Source organism: Anabrus simplex, chromosome 1 (genome assembly GCF_040414725.1).
Source record: "Anabrus simplex isolate iqAnaSimp1 chromosome 1, ASM4041472v1, whole genome shotgun sequence".
NCBI lineage: Eukaryota > Metazoa > Arthropoda > Insecta > Orthoptera > Tettigoniidae > Anabrus > Anabrus simplex.
The window spans coordinates 983,490,562-983,513,200 of NC_090265.1; the positions used below are offsets into that span (position 1 = coordinate 983,490,562).

Sequence of the window (22,639 nt, forward strand, 5' to 3'; positions counted from 1 at the left end):
TACAGATTATTATTATCGGCAAGTCAGCCAACACGCGATCATTTAAAGGCGTACGTAACATTCTACACACTGTGGAAGCTTCACCTCTAAAATTAGTATAATGTACAAATAAGTAAACATAAGTTAATTAAGGCATGTTATTAAACATAACAAATATTATTATTTCTTATGAGTTAAAACATGAAACTAACTATATAGAAAAATGATTTGTCGTCATTCAACAAAGATCTGATGTTACTAGGTAAAAATTTATGTTAGACGAACATTGACATTCACAATTCTGACACGTGGAGCTATTCAATAGGAAATGACATATAAAATAATTACCCATGAAAAAAAAACAAGCATAAAAAGAAATTAATACATACGCATTTACCAGGAAAAGTTAGCATTACGGCATTACCATCTGTTATGCTTATAATGCCTTACCATTTGTCTCCATTTCCATGCTAAGCAGCGAACAGCTCGTAGGCTAGTTGAAGTATCTCTCACAGGAGCACAAGTAAGATGTCCCTCTTGACAGCCTTGTTATTACATGTTTTGGTGTTGAATGAAATGCTTGTGAAGGCGAATCAGTTTTTTTTATTTAGCAGCTACAACTGAATAAGTATCATGGTTTAGGAACCTAGGTCTGAATGTCTAATTGCATGTGTCTCCAAAGTTCAAATGAATTAACTGTATTTCATTAATGTAATTATTCTGTGCATAAAAGCAGGAAAGTAAAGGAGATTTCATTTCATGAATTTCCATGCCATTCAGAGCTCAGATAGAAATGGCTCAGTGCTATTTCAAGATAAGCATTTGCACAAAATTTGAGCCAAGTATGTAGGCGGCATTTGCTTCAATCTAATTTTTGCCCTGGGCTGAGAATATTGAAGAATAATGTTTCCCTCACTGTGTCCGAAGATCATCATGCATGTAAGACACCTAAAATAACCCAAGAAAGAAGAATTGTAAACCATGTGAACCATGGAAAAAGAGGAAGTTAGACCATGACTCAAACAGTAAATGGTCAAGGCAATAATGACGTTACTACTATGGCAGAAACAGGAAGATGTTACAAAGACAGACACAATGTGCACTGTACCAATTTGATCGATCATAATAGGAAGTCCCTTGAAGTTCAGATTAAAAATAATACAATAATTATTTAAGAGATGCAAAAACCTTTATCGTCACCAAGAATAAAACTGTGGCGTGAAAATAATAAAGTTAAAAAAATAGAAATGGGGCTAGAATACTAGAAAGGCAGTTGCATCAGTATAACAACCAGCCCTGCACATTTTTTAATTTGTGCTAGAAATTAACGAATGTAATATTACCACTATAAAATGTTCATTAATTTCAGATCATATTGTACACTTCAGTAAAAATTCACATAAATGGCCAGAATTTTTTTTAAAACAATGTGTAATCTGGGAAATTATTTCCCCTAAACACAGAAGTATGCTAAAGATATTTTTTAAAAATTTTCATCAAGGTGGACAGTATACGTCACGTGAATCTGAAGCAAGGCTTCATCTACAAAGAGAAAGGCCGAATGAAGTAAAAATAATGTGTGCTCTAATTATTGATGAGATGTCTGTAAAACAGTAAGTGCAGAACGATAAGATGTCAGATGCATTTTTTGATCCCAGGACAATTCAGCACATACAAAAGCTCCTAGATGTGGAAATAAATCTGATGAATTACCTATTCTTCAATATGCAAGAGAAAATAGGATAACACTTTCAAATAATTTATTGTGTTGCCTTATAAATGGCTTATTAAATAGCTACCAAACCCTTCCCGTTTGAAAGCACCAGCTTTACAGAATTACGGTGCAACCACTGCTTCAATGAAATTCGTAAGGAAAGGTTTTGATGTTCAGGACGTAAAGAGCGCTAATGCAAGTCAAACTCTGGGCCAAATATCTTATATAACTTTAACGAATGTCACGTTTTTATTAATATTCCATTATGTTTATTACATTTTATATGCACTCGCCATTTATCTAAATTTCAGGTCCTGGTTTCAATACTGTGGAACAAGCATCAACGGTGTACATTGGAGGTTTTATAGAACATCAAGTGTGAAAGGAAATTCGGTGTAAGTTGAGCTATCGGGTGACTGGCAAGAGTAAAATATTAGTTCCTCACTGACGATTTAATTTGCACCAGATAAGTTGCATAATCCAGCTGATGAATTACTGTGGGTAATGACCTAACGATCATCATTTCCTGATTCACGTATGAAGTGTTGGTAGTGATCATAATTTCCTAATTCGTGTGTGAAGTTGCAAAATTTGGGTCTACCAGAGTGCGCATGGAAGAGTGACTGAATTGTTCCTAGACATGATATGGGGTGTCAAGAAAACAAGGTAATAATAATAATAATAATAATAATAATAATAATAATAATAATACTGGGCGAGTTGGCCGTGCGCGTAGAGGCGCGCGGCTGTGAGCTTGCATCCGGGAGATAGTAGGTTTGAATCCCACTATCGGCAGCCCTGAAAATGGTTTCCCATTTTCACACCAGGCAAATGCTGGGGCTGTACCTTAATTAAGGCCACGGCCGCTTCCTTCCAACTCCTAGGCCTTTCCTATCCCATCGTCGCCATAAGACCTATCTGTGTTGGTGCGACGTAAAGCCCCTAGCAAAAAATAATAATAATAATAATAATAATAATAATAATAATAATAACAACAACAACATCAATTTATTTATTTATTTATTTACTTTATTTACTTACAGAGTTTACGCCCACATTGGAGCACTTAAATCAGACTACAAAAAATTTGTCTTCCTTTTCTTCTCCCAAAACGTTTTGAGTCTGGTTGACCTAGCTGCTCTCTCCGCATCCGTTATAACATATTGTTTCCTCTGTACAGTGGTCAGAGGAAGCCTGATGTATTTATTCTTCAAAATACTTTTCTCGCCTCTGTTTTCTATGGTTTGCATGGTAATATTCAACTCCTCCAAAATCTCTTTGGACTTCTTTAAACCAATTGTTTTTTGATTTACTATTCCAAAAGTAATTAAATAATTGTTTTAAAACTCTGTTATCACTTAGTCGAAATATATGACAAAAAAAGGCAATTCTTCTTTTTCTCATCGTGTCTGTGATGGACTCACTTTCCCGATAGATAACCTCATTCGGCAACAATCTCCACTGTCCATCCACCTGATGTTTCTTGTTTATGATCGTCCCGAGTATCCTTCGATCAACTCGTTGTAAGCGTTCTGTTGTTGATCTAGTATTGAGTTTAAATAATGTTTCACGAGCATAAGTTGCTTCTGGTTTAATAACAGAGTTATAATGCCTAAATTTAGCATTAATCGAAAGACATTTCTTTTTGTATGTAGGCCAAGTTATCCGTTGTGCCTGCTTCAGTTTATATATTCTGCTCTCTATTGATGGTTTTTCATTGCAATTCCAAGTGAGATTTTTCACCCAAATATTTAAATGTACTTACAATTTCAATTCGTTTATTATTATTTAATAATAGCTCTGAATTTAAAGTTCTGAAAGTAGGCATTATTTTTGTTTTATCATACGAAATTTGCAATCCAACTTTTTTCGCTACATTTGCAAGTTCTTCCAATTGAACTTTAGCCTCTTTGAAACCATTTGCCAGTATCGCAAGATCATCCGCGAATGCCAAGCAATTTAGTTTGATATTTTTTCCAATTTTGACTTTTGGAGGACATACCTTAGTCCACTCTCGCATGACCTTTTCCAATACACAATTGAACAATAATGGCGAAAGTTCATCTCCCTGGCGGAGGCCTGTTGTAATTGCAAATGATTTAGATAACTCATTTCTGAATCTAACTTTAGATTGAGTATTCTTAAGAGTCATACCAATCAGGCTAATAAGTTTGGAATGTAGACCAAATTCCTGAAGGACATTCAACAGTGATTCACTATGTATGCTATCATACGCCTTTTGAAAATCAACAAACGTAATAACTACATTTTTGTTTCTAGATCTATGATGTTTCATAATCCATTTTAAACTGGTGATTTGGTCAGGGCAGCTTCTTCCTGGACGAAATCCACCTTGATATTCCCCTAGTTCACAGTCAAGATGTCCCTGTATTCTGTTATAGATAATCTTAGATAAAATCTTATATGTAATATCCAATAATGATACTCCCCGATAATTATTTGGATCAGATCTATCGCCCTTTTTATGCAATGGTTGAATTATTGCCATATTCCACTCTTCAGGCATTGTAGCAGTATTCCAAATATCTATAAGATGTTTATGTAGATCTGAACGGTTTGGTCATTAGCATTCTTCCACACCTCTGCGACGATTTGGTTCTCTCCCAGTGCTTTATAATTTTTAAGGGAATCAATTGCTGCTCGTACTTCATTATAAACGGGCGGTGTAACCTTTTCTAAAGGTATCCTATTTTTTGGATGTGTGTCATATTGCAGATATTCTGAAGGTTCCTCACTGTTAAGTAAGTTCTCAAAGTATCTAGCTAAAATTTCCATATCCCATTATGTTTATTATATTTGGTATGCACTCGCCATTTATCTAAATTTCAGGTCCTGGATTCATTACTGTGGAACAAGTATCAATGGTGTACATTGGAGGTTTTATAGTACATCAAGTGTGACAGGAAATTCGGTGTAAGTTGAGTATTTGCTCACTTCAACCACTGATATAGGAATTAGAAAGATGTTTTTGAAGATTTTCATCTGGAGCATGGCACTGTATGGAAGTGAATAATAATAATAATAATAATAATAATAATAATAATAATAATAATAATAATAATTCCCATGGATTTGAACTAAGCGCCCTTTAGAAGGCCATCTACCGGGTGAGTTGGCCGTGCAGTTAGAGGTGCGCGCCTGTGAGCTTGCATCCGGGAGATAGTGGGTTCGAATCCCACTGTCGGTAGCCCTGAAGATGGTTTTCTGTGGTTTCGCATTTTCACACCAGCAAATGCTGGGGCTGTACCTGTGATGTAAACCCTGAACTGTGTATTAGAAGTTTGGAACTTTAATCTTCAGATGTCTCTACTGTCAACTTACGTGCCTCCTCTGTTGGGAGGACGGACAATTCATTTTCAAAGGATTTTGTATTTCCTAAGTTTGTAAAACTAAAGTGTTTGTAGATTGTTTTTTGTGTGCTAAGAGAAGAAATTTGCTCACTTCAAACATTCACATAGGAATTAGAAAGATGTTTCTGAAGACTTTCATCTGGAGCGTGGCATTGTATGGAAGTGAAACATGGATGGTAACTAGCTCAGAAAGATAGAGAATAGAAGCTTTTCAAATGTGGTGTTACAGAAGAATGCTGAACGTGAGATGGATAGATCAAATCACGAATGAGAAGATACTGAATCGAATAGGTGAGAGGAAAACGATTTGGCTAAATTTGACGAGAAGAAGAGATAGAATGATAGGACACATCTTAAGACACCCAGGACTTGTTCAGTTGGTTTTTGAAGGAAGTGTAGGCGGTAAGAACGGTAGGGGTAGACCAAGGTCATTGTAAAATGACGAGCAGATTAGAGCAGATGTAGGATGCAACAGTTACGTAGAAATGAAAAGGTTAGCACAGGATAGGGTGGCATGGAGAGCTGCATCAAACCAGTCTATGGACTGATGACTCAAACAACAAGGTTACCAGCACTCCTATCACTTCCTTCTTCCTGAAATTTTTAGTCAATAAGAAATTTTGGTAGATATATATTTTGTACCCAATCAAAATTGGGGTGTGTACAAGCCATCAGCCTAGAGAAATTTTTAGCCAATAAGAAATTTTGGTAGATATAAATTTTGTAACCAATCAAAATTGGGGGTGTGTACAAGCCATCGGTCTAGAGAGTTCTGGAACCTTCCCCCTGCTATAAAAGCTGGGAACTTTTGGGCCATGTTGTCTTCTTCTTCTTCGCTCCAGTCTAGAGTGCACACATTAGTGGAGGCAAGAAAAGCCTTGCCCACCGTTCGAAGGCCCACCAGCTCAAGGTAATGGCAGACATTTTAAATATTTGATAGCTCCAGAAAGCTGACTTTAGGGGAAGGTTTCAAAATTAATTCTTAATGTAAATCACTAAAGTTCAACATCACCACTCAAATGGCATTTTCAAGCAAGTCTAAGGACTATTCAAATCGCTGCTGGGCAAGGTGTAACTTAAGGAATAAGGAGTGTGCACCCTCTTTTAATTCCCATTCAACTTGGTATGGGAGTAACTAGGATTTTCTAAAACTCTCAATTTCTTCGAAACATTTTTGAAAATTAATATTTTTCGCCATCTAGTCACACTCTGTGTTACAGAAGAATGTTGTGAAAATGAGCCTCTGTAACTTAGGGCCATAAGCCCACATAGGATTTTAAGTGTTTTCAAGTGTATTTCAAAAGGAGGTCATGTGTTTCGCCTTCTAGCACTTTGTTTACAGTCGATATCTTGAAACTTTTCTTTTGATCACAAACGCCATTTAGAATGGGCACTTATTGCCTCTGTTTAAAGTGTCATTAATTATGGATAAGTGTGTAATAGACTGTCGAGCTGAAATGACAGTGACCTCTGTTTTCAAGGTTTATCAAATGTTTGGATAAGAAAATTGTATCTTGGAGAGGCTAGATTGTAGTAAGTTTTGGTGCTCAGTCTCCTAGAGTGTAAATTGAGTGGAACATAGGTGCTCTTTGGAAATAGTGTAACTTTGGAACCACAAGCTCATTTTGTAAATTATTGTAACTAAATTTTGACTTTTAGACAATGTTGTGATAAGAACTAATGAGCTCACCACTTGTCTATTTAACTGTTATTTGTTGTTGCTCATTGAAGTTTAAAATCAGGGGGGAAAAAGAAGAAAAAAAAGGAAGGAAAGAAATAAAATTTCAAATTTTGGTGTTTTAAATTATGTTCTCATCTTTTCTCTGTCCACCCATTCATGACCGCACCTTTTTACACCTCTGCTATCCACGGTATTCCCGTAACAATAACAATAATAATAATAATAATAATAATAATAATAATAATAATCATAATAATAATAATACTATGGCCTCAGCTACCATGTGCGGACATTTTATTTGATGCCATCTGGCTGTCTGATCATCAATTTCGACGTTCTGTTTTACTCTAGGCCTACTAGATGGCAGACAGAGTAGAGTGAAACTCTCTTGGGCGTCTGTGGCTGAGATTTAATGAATTTTGTCAGGTAGACACCAAATGAGTCCATCGCAGATCTTTTATATGCCGGCATAGTATGACATGGAGTGTCGAATGGACTTTCTTCTGCCCTACAAAAATCCGACTACCTCTGCCGGGTTTGAACCCGCTATCTTGGGATCCGGAGGCCAACACACTACTACTGATCCACAGAGGCAGCTAAGAAAACGAAGTGAAACTCTTACTGTAGAAGACTTCCTCATGAACAGTAGAGATTTTCTACTGAAGACGCACAACCAAGTTCTTTGCGAAACGTAAGAGTTTCACCTTGTTCTCTTGATACGTCATAAGCTCAAAAGCTCATATCATGTTTATAAGTATGGGCCGTGAAAGCATCAATGTTAACATTGAATTGTTTCTGCTTGTACTGAAAAAAAAATCTCCTTTACTAATGTGCACCCCATCTTCTGTTAGCAATCATAATGAGCAGTTAAGCAGACTGACTTTTACAATAGCAATTTCAATTTTTCTTCACAAAATTACTTGCAAAACAACAGAACAATTTGAAGATGTTAAGTAGCTAATAGGAAAACCTTTATTTTGGAAGATGTTAAGCTGGCCGCAACAGACATGAAGACTGCAAGGGATATCCTTCCAGCCCTCTCAGCTGCGTAGCGGAGGATTGTAGCACTACTGAGTGTACGCAGTTCCGGCTGAAGTGGTGAGGCGTTATAAACATAGCAGATGGTGATGATTAGGGTCAGAGAGGCCATTAATAAAAATTAACAACAGAATTAGATAAGAAGACCAACTTCTGTTAGTAAAATAAATACTACCTCATGCAGATAAATATGGCAAGTCATACCTTACTACGGGCCAGAAGAGCACACTGTGCTTGATACGGGAAGTGACGTGTTGTTCTCTGAACATACAGTATCATATGTTTCTTGTTGGAATCTTGACTAGAATAACTTGCAACATCCTTCAAATAGTGCTGCCAGAGAATCTCTCCACTCAGGTTGTCAATACCAAACAGCTGCCAAACAAGAAATTTATACATAATACAAATTGTTAATAACAAAAACAACTACAACTCTTCCTCATTAAAAATCCCAAAAGCTTCGGGGATGAACCCCTCAATGGAGGAAATGATAGCTGAATGCTGCCATGCAATATCTATTGTCCAAGAGGCAGCTGTGGAGGGTGTCAACAGTAATGTTTTGTTACATCTTATAGTCTTTCTAGGACTATAATTACAGTATTTTTATCATATAGATCTGCTGCATTCTTTAATTTAGGAGAAAAATGGATTTAGTTTATTATAGTTAACAATACAAAGTTTAAAATTACACAGGATTGAGTCCTTTATCACAAGACATCAAATCACTGTATATCTCTGCAGCTGTGGGGAAATGTGTCCTGAAAGCCTTGATATATTGTAGGTCATAGCATACAACATAAAACATACAAAATCCATCCATGTATTGTCCTTGTGGTCCAACCTGTGGTCCGTGGTTCATTCATCGTTACTAATATCCCGCCACTCTGGTACAACTACATGATTGTCACTGGTGCTGTTTTATACTGAGCTATCACTTGGCACATCATACTATTATCACTGCTTTCATTACCCAGATTTGCAGACAGTTCTGGCATGGTTATACCGAACCCGACCCTGTGACTGTTCGTCATTACTAATATTATTTCATACACTCATGATTGCTTAACTAGTGCAGTACCCCGGCCAGAGAGCAGAGAAGAATGGTGGTAGGTGGGTGATTGCAATATGGGCTTAATAGTCGCAGCTTTGACTTCAGCAGTATTCTCAGTTTATGCTCAAGAGATGCATAAACATATTTAACATGCTGTAACAAAACTTTTATCGGCAGTTGTGGGAAAACGTCAAGTTAATTTAACTGCCGCAGTGAATACTACATCTAAACGAGTCTACAAAAGTTGTCTGGCGCAACAAAATAGTTAAATGTGTATAAACCATTGTGGGCAGTTTTACTGATTTAATAAAGAACCCTGCCAGAGCAAAATTCTTACCGGGCAAGTTGGCCATGCAGTTAGGGGCACGCATCTGTGAGCTTGCATCCGGGAGATAGTGGGTTTGAATCCTGCTGTTGGCAGCCCTGGAGATGGTTTTCCGTGGTTTCCCATTTTCTCACCAGTTAAATGCTGGGGCTGTACCTTAATTAAGGCCACGGCCGCTACCTTCCCACTCTTAGGCCTTTCCTATCCCATTGTCGCCATAAGACCTGCCTGTGTCGGTGCGACGTAAAGTAAGTAGTTTAAAAAAAAAGAATTCTTACCCTCCGACATCTCGTAAAACCGATGGCAGTAGATAGGTATATCATCATCAAAATTATCACCATAATTGTTGTCATAATTATAAGAGAATAGTAGAATGGATGAGTCACTAAGGACATGATTGAAATTCAAACAACACAGTGTTCCTGATGAAGGTAAGAAGCAAGGAAGGAAGATAGGAACATCAACAAAGATTGGCAACAGTAACAGGGAGCATTAGAAAAGATATAAGGATAAATATAAACAAAAAACAAAGGGATGAGGGCAAAATGTAGACAGTGCCATTTTCATAGATAGGTTCTCTCCCAATCCATTTCAGTCAACATTCTCATCTTTCTTACCCCCTAATGAGCTCATTTCTACTTAAACCTAAATCATTATTATTGTTATTGGTAATGTCATAATTAGAGGGTGGCGCGCGAAATGTCGTTCGCTGGAAATTGTTTATACCAGGTGGTTCACCAGCCCCATGCGATTGAGTTTTTTGCATACCGCTGTGTTTACTACAATTCTACATCGGTCCCTCTCCCTCAACTATGGTAATATAACGAGATGTGTGATTACAGACTAAAAACCAGCAGGAATCGTGAGCGCCACTATTACCGTACAATCCTGAATACCACCCGCACTTCTTTTTTTTTTTCTTTTACAGAAATATTTCTCCTTTAATTCAGGTGCGAGTCATGCTTGAGCCTTTCATATCGCAGTCTCATAATATATTGTTCCGAAGATGCATCAGCGCAGCAACAGCGGTTTCAAGTCGCACAACTTGGCAACGGCTGAAATCTCACTCCGTTGCTCACTTACGCATTACCCGAACTACATGGTTTGGCAGTTGATTAATACTTTTGTGTTCTGAGTGAAGAAGCATCAGTGGTAACAAGTGATGTGTTAAAAAAAAGCATTTGCAGTCATTTACTGAGAATGAGAAACTGAAAGTTGTAATGGAAGCTGTAACTATCGGATATCGTGCCGCCGGCAGAAAATATTATATTAATGAATCATGTATTTGCAATTGGACAAAGAAGAAGGAAATATTATTACAAAGTAACAGTGATCGTACAGCTTTCCGGGGGCAGAGTGCACAGTTTTCTGAAATTGAAGAACGGCTTTATGTATATATGACTGAAAGATGTGAACCATGTTATGGTGTATTGACTGAAATGTGTCGACTAAAATCACTAGAGATAGCAAAGGAACTTAAAAAGGAGGGCTGCAAGTGTGGGTGGATAAGGAACTTTTATCGAAGAAACAGATTGTGTATGCGAAGACGTACATCTATTTCACAAAGTGTCCCTGTTGCCTACGAAGAAAAGATGACAGACTTTCATCGCCACGTTATTCGTTTACGGAAGTATGGCTAGAAAACAGGGGATTGATGACAATGACATGAGCTTCATAAATTATGAAAAGAGGCTCTGGGAGAGATTAATACCTAATTTTCTACATTGTACTGTTCTCATTATAATTAATGCTCCTGACCAGTACATTGTACTGTTCTCATTATAAATAATGCTCCTGACCACAATGCTTGCCCCCTTCCAACCCATTGCTCTTTCTCATCTTGTTATTCCCCTTCCGTGCATGTGAGTGTTCTTGTTTGTTTGCATAAGCTGTATACCTCCTCTTTTCAAGGCTTCGATACTTCTGAAGGATTTAGTTGACCGGATCTTACAGTATCTACTGCTTCCCAACTTCTTTCTATATGCCAGCTCTGACACTGCATTGTTCTGACTCTCATTTTAGATGCCTACAACTTAAATGACTTATTTCAAAACATATTTGTAAAATTTTAGAATTTTACTGTGCATTTCAATCTGGTTAGAAAATATGTTTGGATAAGCCTATATAAGAATAGAGGAATATTTAAAACATTTAATTTTATACTATTTTACAAGTAAATTTTAAAATGCATGTAAAATATAGCCATATTTACAGGTCAATGCAAATTTGAATGAGTCTTGTAAAACAACCATGCTGCTGACCGTATTAAAAGATGACACGCTTCCAAATAGTTGATAAGCTAGTTCATTGATGGTAGCACCGATCTAACAAATGAAAAACATTTACCACCCTTAAAGGCCTTGCTTTTACTAAAGCTATCTGTCTTTTGTAATATAAGTATGATAGTAATGTAATGAATTATGTTCCCCATGCTGTAAAAGAGGAACATGTCCTCAGACTTACTCAACATGGGCTGTGATATGTTCCCTTATACAAATACCCACAACAGGCGGAGATAGATAACACACAACACATGCAAAATAAATACAGTGATGATTTTACAGCCCTTTACCATTTCAATCATCAACTAGAGGGGCTGGCAGATTTGAAATATACTTCCTAGCCGTTTTATGACTGGCCATATTACAAGAATTGACCCCAGCCTCCCGCCTCCTGCTTTGACCCACACACTTAGTAAGATGATGATCAACTGGCCAAGAGACGTGAAAATCCGCAGTTTAAAAACCCTCGGGGAAAGTTCGATACCATTCAAGACTAAACTAGCCACACCCTCTCATTTTTACTGGTTAATTTAAAAGTTACCCTCAAAATCGAAGAAGAAGAAGAAGAAGAAGAAGAAGAAGAAGAAGAAGAAGAAGAAGAAGAAGAAGAAGACTGGGATTGGTAGAAAAATAATTACAGAAATTATTGATTGGTAGGATTCAAAACTGGCGGAAAGAAAAGATAAATATTGCCAACCCAAAATAAATGAACATCAATTAGTAAAAAAAAATTATGAATACAAAACTTCTTTAAATCAAATGTTCTTTCACTTCGCACCAGGGTGCATGATCATAGTTTTTAGTAGTGACATCTGTGGAAGAACGTCCAAACTTCTTGATGAATGGCAAACAAAACAAGTAGAAATACAGTCAGTTCAGGAAACTTCACAATAACAAAATTACATCAGATTTTAGTGGTGACATCTTCTGAGTAAAGTTCTACGTAGGTATAGTTTCAATTTCACTGTTTCACCAGTACAGGAGTTCTTTTAGGCGCTAGATTTAAATGCGCGGCGTTGGGGTGTACCTCCCAGTACAATTAGTATTTGATTAGGTCGAGGGTTTGGTGCTGTGCGCTACTGATATATTTCCACAAATACATTAGAGGGTTCAGAAGTTCTTCACAGGTGAAAATGTTTTAAGTAGATCAGTCTTTTCTTTACACAAAATGCCATGTGATATAAAATATTGCTTCTTATTATCACAATTTTTTCAACCATTATAATGCCGTTGAATTTTCAATAACTGTTGAGGTTATTTTCCAAATGACGTATTATTATTGGTATTAATATCATTATTTATTGTCAACAACCAAAGTAAAAATAACCTGGCATTAAATATTTATGACAATCAGAGACGCAACTGTGTTCGGAAAACTTATCCTATGGAGTTAGGCCATATGTATTGGGGCAGTACTACATCGTGTACATTTCTTCGCAATGAAACTACAGTTAATTGCTTTCCTTGATTAGGAAAAGGCAGGATAGCCAGAATGTTTAATCATAGAAATATCTTAATCAGTTCCCGAGAAAATGCCTGTCGATGAGGAGCAAACTGAGAGTACGTGATGTCACAAGCTACACCTCCTGGATGATAAACACATCTTGTTTCTATTCCATGTTCAGGGTTGGCTAAAATCTACCACCAATCATTACCTGATACCCTTTCCACCAGAAATTCTTCTGATCATGAGTGTACAATATAACAGTGGGAGTGGGTGGTGATTATTGTTTTAAGAGGAAGTACAACTGAGCAAACGTCCTCTCTTAACACTAATCATATGACGGAATGGACAAGGTGTGACTGTCAAAGAAGGGGGCTATCAGCGAAAGGAAAGGAAAGAAAAGGTCATGAATGGCATCAAATGAGATTCTTTAACTGATAGAAGTCCGAATTTATTTTGAATTTGTTTGACCCCTGTGACAATCTTTCTTAGCTTAGTTCTTTTTTTTTGCTAGGGGCTTTACGTCGCACTGACACAGACAGGTCTCATGGCGATGATGGGATAGGAAAGACCTAGGAGTTGGAAGGAAGCAGCCGTGGCCTTAATTAAGGTACAGCCCCAGCATTTGCCTGGTGTGAAAATGGGAAACCACGGAAAACCATCTTCAGGGCTGCCGATAGTGGGATTCGAACCTACTATCTCCCGGATGCAAGCTCACAGCCACGCGCCTCTACGCGCACGGCCAACTTGCCCGGTAGAGCTTAGTTCTAGTGTAAGAGATGATTGTCCTGGAAGATTAGAACACTGGAATATTTGCTTTTTGTTTTTATTTATTTCTTAACTTAAAAATAAGTTTAATATGGCCAAACTGACAACAAGACACAATGGACAGCTTGTGGCTGCTGATGGCTTTCCAACAGGAGAGCTTTCTGGGAGCTGAATAGATTGTAACAACTGTTCAGCAACTGTGTACTGAGTCTTTGAATCACATTGCTGTTGTACAAGACCACATCAAAAAGACAGAAGAATATTTTCCTTAATCCCTTCTCGTACCTCCTTATGACAGGGAAGCAGCATGACGTCTGGCCTTGTTTATCCACTCCACCCATGCATTTGTTTGATGCTGATGATGATGTTTGTTTTTAAAGGGGCCTAACATCTAGGTATCGGCCCCTAATGGTACAAAATGTGACAAAATGTAATGACAAATTAAAAGTCCAAAATCCTCCACCGACCAGAATTCAAAACATGAGGACAAAGAATGAATGGATGGATATGACTTTAAAATGGGAGGATCCGACTTGCAATGCCTCACATTCACAGAAACTGACGTAAAACAATAGTATTACTGACCAAGGGACTGCTTTTATAGCATAATACAGAATCGATGATGCTTGTAGTCTAAAGGATCCCAAAAGTCATCGGCCCCTCATAATGGTACTTATCGCTAGGAAAGTAGAACCATGGTATTTGTCATGTTGCGGTACTAATCAAAAGTAGTGTACTCGCGGTATTCCACACATTATAGTACTACTCACAGGTAATGAAATTCGCACATGTAATACAGACCTATAGTGCTTCGCACATTGCGGCGCCATTTACAGGCAACGCAAACCTATGGTGTTCATCCCATATGCGTACTAACCACAGGGACTCGCACTATCCCGTGGTGTTCCTCATATAGTGAGTACAACCATAGGCAAGCCAGAACCATGGTGCCTTAAGCAATTTAGTGTGTCGACAAGGTGGGAAATAAAAAATACTTAGTTGTGAATCTGTTTATGTGCAATACGGACCATGAAGCTGATTTTATATTGGTGTATTCTTCGTCTGCATCCCCTACTCACAGGGGGTCGTGTGTTTGGTCCGCGAGAGGTATTTTATTTCCCTCAAGTCCGCCGGTAAACCGGTTACGGCCCCCCTATCCGCCACCTGGGACGCGCCACGTGGGAATATCACCTCTGCCCCAGCTACATCAGAGTAGTAGGTTCGTGGATGCATTTGTTTTATTTCATAACTAGTTTGGGTAGGACATTCTTAGGAATGGAATTCTGCACCTCTCTGTGTCATAACTTCTTCATATTCTGGATTAACATGCAATGTTGATAGCATACATCCTTCCTGTCCTTCCATTTCACGCACAACACTCCACTGCTTGAGCAGAAAGAAAGTAATCGTCTTTCAAGTATTTCTGCCTTTAGTTGCTTTGGCATGTCTTTCCTGTTTTGTCATACAGTTCCTACAGCATAACACTTTCTTTTCAATAATTTCTGGAAGAGGTGAGGAAAGCTGTACTAATTGTCCATGTAAATTTCCCTCCCTTCACCAAAGAAATCAGAACACACATCTCTAACACAAATCATTCACTAATAAGAAATATGGATAATTCCACCAGAATGGATTCTTCTTTGCCACTGTATATCTTGAAATTGAGATACCCCCAGTACGGCAGTCACAAACCTTGCAAATTTTTGTTCCAAAACAAGCTCTTTTGCAAGCATTGAACTGTATATAGGAAAGTCTGCCACTAAATGCCATTAAACCTCCATCAATGCATACTTCCTTTCCCGGAGAAAACTTTTTCGAAGGCTTGTAGAATCATGTTGATTATAGATCTAATCTTCAATTTGTCACTTCCTTCCACTGACAAAAAATGTACATGTACAGAAATGTTTTTGAATCTGTCCCTAGACATTGTTTCACCAAAGATAGGGGAGTATAAATCTTTCATTGTGCTCCAGTAATCATTTAGGTTAGGTTTTGTATTCTGTGACATCATTATGATGGTGATTAAGCCTTCATTTCATGTACGGATACATCTCTATCCAGAAATCATCGCCCACGAATTAACTAAATATGTCTAACTCTGTTCCTGATTCAAGCTACTGTCAAGAAATCAATGGACTGATTCTGTATTTACCGTTGAAATAGAATTTTACTGGATTATTAGGCTCGTGAGTCCAGGCGAAATCACTCGTGCACACATTGCTTCAGTTTACTCAGTCCTCACCAGCCTCACTACTTTCACTCAAATACAGGGAAATCTCTACAACGATACCTTGCGGACAAAAAAAAAAAAAAATTTGGAATAACACCATCTCGTGTCCCCTGGTGAACAGATTAAAACCCGGAAATTGAATTACATTAATTACCTACCACATGGTACAATTTAATTTAATTTCATTATTACAAATACAATGTATATGATTTGCGAGAACAGAAACACAGAAAGAAATATGAAATTACAATAGTGTATCTTACTTACGTTCAGCAGAGTACAGTCATGTTAGCAATGTCCAGTAATTACATTTTTGTACAGTTGCACCTGTTATTCACACTATGCAGCACTTCACTATTGTAAACTAGTTCATTTAAAGAAATCTGTAATGGTAGTCTGTTCGACAGTTTTCTTTACAGAAAGTGAAACACACAAAGACCCGATCGCGTCGAGGTTCACGAAGTGATTTTCCAGAACACATGGAACATTACATGTTACAAATTTCATGTTTGGTCTGTATTGAAATGTACATCAGTTTAAGATATTACTAAAATTTATTAGGATCAACCTATTCAATACAACTGAATTTCCAAAGTTAGGACTTACATCCTATTACACTAAAATTTGAAGGGACATGTTTCGCCCTTCATAAGGGCATCATCAGCCTTTTTACACTCATACTTCAAAGATAAAAAATCAGGATCCTGATTGTCATGGTAAAAAATATAAAAATGAGAATATAAGATTGGAAATGAGTATTATACAATGTGAGAAATTGTTATTTCTTAAATAACAATTTACAATTGAAAGTTTATTTAAAATGTTTGCGAAGAAAAAATTGAAGTTGGTATGATATTACACTAGTCATTTCAAAACATTTTATAAAATAGACAAACTAGGCCTTATCCACATAATAACAAGAAGGTCTATGGCTAAAGTTGCCGTATCAAAGTTCGAGTGAAATTCGGCTGAAAGCAACTTGATTTACATGTTGAAGAGAAGGTTAATGGACTTTAGTAGCCACTTAAGATGACACTGAAACTTTCTTGTTGAAAACTTGTGATATTAAACTGTAGTATGGCGCTGTGTAGATGATAAAGTTGGATCCATTAATCTCATTATTTACGAAGTGGGTTTGTGGTCTCCATAATTTTGTTGAAGGAGTGATAAAAAGTTCATAACTGAATGTTGCCGTATAGATCTTTGCTAACTCGGGTGGTTATTAACTCTTAGACTGATAGATAAATGGGTACATTCTTACTTGTTGTTGACTGTAGATTTAAATATAGATTAACTATTGAAGGATATATGGTGAAGAATCTGTAATGAAAAGAGAATAAAAATATATGAAGTTTAGAGGAAAAAGCGGTTGAATTAGGCGAAATGATATGTATTCAATTACTTACGTTCTCGATTTTTGTGGAATGATGATGATGATGCTTGTTGTTTTAAGGGGCCTAACATCGAAGGTCATCGGCCCCTTTTGTGGAATGAACTGGTTGTTTGTATTGTCTCGGAACGAGTAAGATTTGAATGTCGTGTGTTGTATCTGTGTGGAACTGATTTTTATCTTTGAAGTATGAGTGTAAAAAGGCTGATGATGCCCTTATAAAGGGTGAATCATGTCCCTTCAAATTTTAGTGCAATAGGATGTAAGTCCTAACTTTGGAAATTCAATTGTATTGAATAGGTTGATCCTAATAAATTTTGGTAATATCTTAAACTGACACATGGAACACTCAATAGAAAATTCTGCAGCGCTTCACAAGATGCAATAGCTTGTGGAAGAGTAAGCACTGGTTCGTTACATCGTTCTTCTCCTTCTTCATCCTCTCCTCCTCCTTCTTCTTCATCTACTGCCTGAATTCCCTGAATTCCTTCCACAATTATTTCATCCGTGAGTTCAGAGAACACAAGTATTTCATCATCAACCGAAAGGTATTCTTCCGCTGCTGGAATATTCTCATTCTCACCAAGCTGTTCGCCGTAGTTAGAAAAAACACTACCCAGTACTTTCACACTCGCGTCATACTCGAAATCTATTTAAAGATAAAAATGTCATGATGTTCCGCATTGAACTGTGAACTGTATCACAATTAAATTGAAATAACAAATAACGTAGTTCTCCTCACAGATCGAGAAAAAACTAAATTAATAAACATGAACCCAGGCCTACCCACTGCCAAAGCCCTTCCCAAAATTCATAAAACTAATATTCCTATCTGCCCAATAATCAATTACAGACCCAGTCCCTTATATAATACTTCTAAATTCATCCAAACATTTTTTACTAAAAAATTATAGATTTTTATCCAACAAATCTATCAAAAACACTTCTGAATTAATCGACGAATTAAAGAACCTTGACATCCAACCAAATTTTTCTCTCCATTCTTTTGACATCGTAAACATGTATCCCAGTATTACAATTTCCAAATTATTCCCCATAACAAAAACCAACTTAAACAAATTCAGTAATCTGAGTAAACTAGAAATTCAAGAATTCATGTCAATCTTAAAATTGGTTCTCAACAATAATATTTCACCTTTGATAACACCATTTACCAACAAGATGGTTTAGCTATGAGCTCACCAGCTTCAGGCATTCTAGCCAAAATATACCTTGATTTCTTAGAAAACACAAAAATCATTAATAATAATTTCTCTAATATCCTCTTTTGGGCTAGATAAGTTTTTTTTGCTACATGCTATTTGCTTTACATCGCACCAACACAGATATGCCTTATGACGATGATGGGATAGGAAAGGCCTAGGAAGTGGAAGGAAGTGGCCGAGGCCTTAATTAAGGTACAGCCCCAGCATTTGCCCGGTGTGAAAATGGGAAACCACGGAAAACCATCTTCAGTTCTGCCGACAGCGGGGCTCGAACCCACTGTCTCCCGATTACTGGATACTGGCCGCACTTAAGCGACTGCAGCTGGCCAGCGCCAGATATGTTGATGATACATTAGTGATCTTAAATGAAGAATCAACCAACGGAGCCTCTACACTACTTCTTCTTAACAACATTGACTAACATTAAGTTCACCCTTGAATCAGAACACAACAAAACTCTCAATTTTCTAGACTTAACTATAACTAGACATCCTTCTTCTTTAACTTACAAAATTTTCAGAAAACCAACCCAAACAGCAACCACAATACGGCAAGATTCTTCACACCCTCAAGCACATAAACATGGCACTTAAAACAGCCTAATTTTTCGTGCCTTCAACACCCCTATGTCTAAAAAGGATTTAAATGATGAATTGAACACCATCCCTACTATCGCTAAATTTAATGGCTTTGAACAACTCTTTCATAAACCGTATCATCAACAAATTCAAACACCGTCCTAAAACTAAGTTATTAAAAGACAAAACCAAACCCACTGCATTTTCCACTTTTACTTTCACTCAAGATGCTTATAAAATAACTAATGTTCTTAAAAAACATAACATGAAAATTTCTTTTAAAACCAATAACAGAAATCTTGATATATTACACAACTCTAAATCACTAAATAAATCTAATGCTTTTTCTAAATCTGGAGTATACAGATTCAAATGTAACAACTGCAGCTCCTCGTACAATGGACAAACTGGCTGCAACTTTAACATCAGATACTCCAAACATATCAACGCCATTAAATACAACAGATTCTCTGCTATAGGACAACACACACAAGACTCCAAGCATAATTTCACCAATATTGAAAAAGACAAAGATACTTAAAATCATTAACAAAGGCCCCCTTCCAAACCCTACTGAAAATTGTTTTATTCACCTTGACCAATACATCAACCCTAATTTCAATTTAAACAACATTTCTGAAAAACCCAATATCCCATTTGACTTCCTAATTGTTCTTCTCAAAAATTCTAAATTTCTAAACCCGAATTCAATTTTTCATGCCTTACACAGTTTCTACCCACGTTTTCTACCTCCAATAACCCACCCTAAACTAGCCCTCCTTTATTTCCCTATCCTATCCTTTCCCATCCTCCTTTTTTTTTTTTTTTTTTTTTTTTTTTTACAAGTTGCTTTACGTTGCACTGACACAGACAGGTCTTATGGCGACGATGGGACAGGAAAGGCCTAGGAATGGGAAGGAAGTGGCCATGGCCTTATTTAAGGTACAGCCCCAGCATTTGCCTGGTGTGAAAATGGAAAATCACGGAAAACCATCTTCAGGGCTGCCGACAGTGGGGTTCGAACCCACTATCTCCCGGATGCGAGCTCATAGCTGTACGCTCCTAACAGCACGGCCAACTCGCCCGGTCCATCCTCTTAACTTCCAATCCTTTTAATCTTCTCCTATATACTAATCCTCCTCCTTTATTAACTTATCCTATCTTTTCTTTTCACCTCTCCTCTCGTAAAAAAAAAAAAACAACACCCTACTTTCCGAATTGAACTGTATACTAGTATACTATAGTGCCACCTGCATTTTGGGTCTTTGCAACATTCAAATTTAAACTCATGCCTTGCGCTGCCTTGGACTATCTCAATTACAACCGGAATTCTTATCTTCAAGAAGTAGCGCGCTGTGCATATGCATTTTTCATTTGTTTCCAGTATTGCGCTTTTTACCACTTTTCTCTTCACAATTGTTTTTTACGTCAACTGTTCTAAAGAATCTACAAGATCCTAGTTATATACTTCAATTATATTATATACACATATACACATTTTTGCAACCAAAACAATTACAGGCTGGATCATTAAGTTAATCACTGAGTTCCGTCGGCATTTGAAAGCACAGTGCCGGACATCGAGTATGTTGCGCTGATCTTCAGGAGCTAGCATTTTGCTTCAATGAAGCGACTCGTCTTCGACCTCTACACAATTTTGGGACTTCATATTTATTAAATTGTGTTGTGACTTCACACCTGATAGTATATGCAGGCTGGCTCACTTAACTGTTCACCTCTTCTCGTAAACATTTTGAGACACAGTGCTGAACTTTGCATGTGTTGTGCTACTATTCAGAAGATTACGCCTTACTTCATATAAGTGACTGACCATCTACTTCTTCTAGATTTTACGATTTAAAATTGCGCAGTGCTAATCCCCATTATCTTATATTGCTTCTTCAACTGTTTTTTTGAAAGACTCATCCTTTAATTTCTTATTTACCTATGCATTGTTTTTGCATTTTTATTCGGCTGATGATGACCCAGATTGGGGCCGAAACCGGTACTGCTTCCGCTTATAATTAAATAAGAATGTAATGCTACATTTCTTATTTACTTGTATTGAATAGGTTGAACTACATTATTTGTTATTTCAATTTAATTGTGATACTCAAAATTGTCGCAGTCAACGTCTTCTTCAGGTGAAAATCCTGCCTGTCACTAACAATTCCTCACGGTTTCCGGTTTCACTCGTTGCCAGCTTGCAGCTATCATGTCACATAACCTCACGGCACATAACACCCTTGAGAGGGCTATGGCCTGCCCAGCGACCGCTGCTCAGCCCTAAGGTCTGCAGATTACGAGGGGCCGTGTGGTCAGCACGATGCATCCTCTCGGTCGTTGGCTTTCGAGACCGGGGCCGCCATCTCACCGTCAGACAGCTCCTCAATAGGGAACATGCATGATCCGGGGTTTTAATTAAAAATATGCTAATCTGATTCAAAATTTCATGCAAAATTTAAAAATGTGATCAGAATGTACAAATAATAACTCCAAACATGACAAAAATCTAAATTAAAGTACGAAAATGTCACGTGACGCAAGTATGCGATCTCATTGGTCTGACATCGTACAGGTTGACTGAATTATCAGACGAAATAACACAGTGTGCTGTGAGAGGCAGGATACACTTCGCGTATTTCTACTTTATGTTAAGTGTCTGGTGTAGTTAAATTCGAGGTCTATACATTGGATAATAATCTGAGTGGTATATTTTAGACTTAAAATGAACTGGGCAGACAGTGAGCAGAAAACATATAAATGGTGTACAGTTCCGATGTGCAATAGCACATCGCATACCATCCCAAACAAATTGTTTATAAATGTTCCAAAGAAGCTAAAACTAGGGAGAAATGGATTTTGGCAAGCCGGAGAAATGCTGGTGATATATCTGAAAAGTCCACAGTTTATTTTTTTGAAGATCATTTTAATATATTGGAAAAGTCCACAGTTTATTTTTTTGAAGATCATTTTAACGTAAGTTGAATTTGTTTGAATTTTCAATCACTTTTCCATGTCAGCTGTTCTAGTGGTAAAACTTTAAATTTTAATGTATGATGCTTTAATTAAATGCTTAATTAATGCTATTTTTCAAGAATGACGACATCTACACATGGTAGATTGTCTGACTGTGCTGTTTTGAACCCTTCTTCTGTCATTTTGAAGTTACTCGCGATCACGAATAATAAACAATCGGCTTTTAGTAACGGCTGATGCACAATGGCTGGTAGAGCAGCATGCGGTACTGGATCGTGACGTCACAGCGCACCGCTTACGTCAGAGGCCGTTTCACTCGCAGTGCGGAAAGGCACTTTTAAATATTTTTTAAATGGTAGAAAACAAGGCAACTTACCACAATGTAATACGTTTCCGTACTATTTCATTGGTGTACTTTTCAAAAAAAAATTTTTTGAAAATTATGCATTTTCCCTATTCTAATCATGTAGGCTAAGTGGACCTCAAACCAGCCCTCAGGTCGAGAGAAAAATCCCTGACCTGGCCAGGAATCGAACCCGGGGCCTCTGGGTGAGAGGCAGACATGCTACCCCTACACCACGGG

General features: G+C 37.3%; 1 protein-coding gene across 2 annotated transcripts in view; it reads right to left on the minus strand.

Annotated features, from left to right (window-relative positions):
• Positions 1-22,639, minus strand: part of EMC1 (ER membrane protein complex subunit 1) — a 219,765-nt gene that overhangs the window by 79,936 nt on the left and 117,190 nt on the right. For both annotated transcript variants that reach the window (XM_067148931.2, XM_067148925.2), the window contains one exon: positions 7,988-8,158. In XM_067148931.2, coding sequence (XP_067005032.2) covers positions 7,988-8,158 — 171 coding nt within the window. The remainder of the gene's footprint in view (positions 1-7,987; positions 8,159-22,639) is intronic.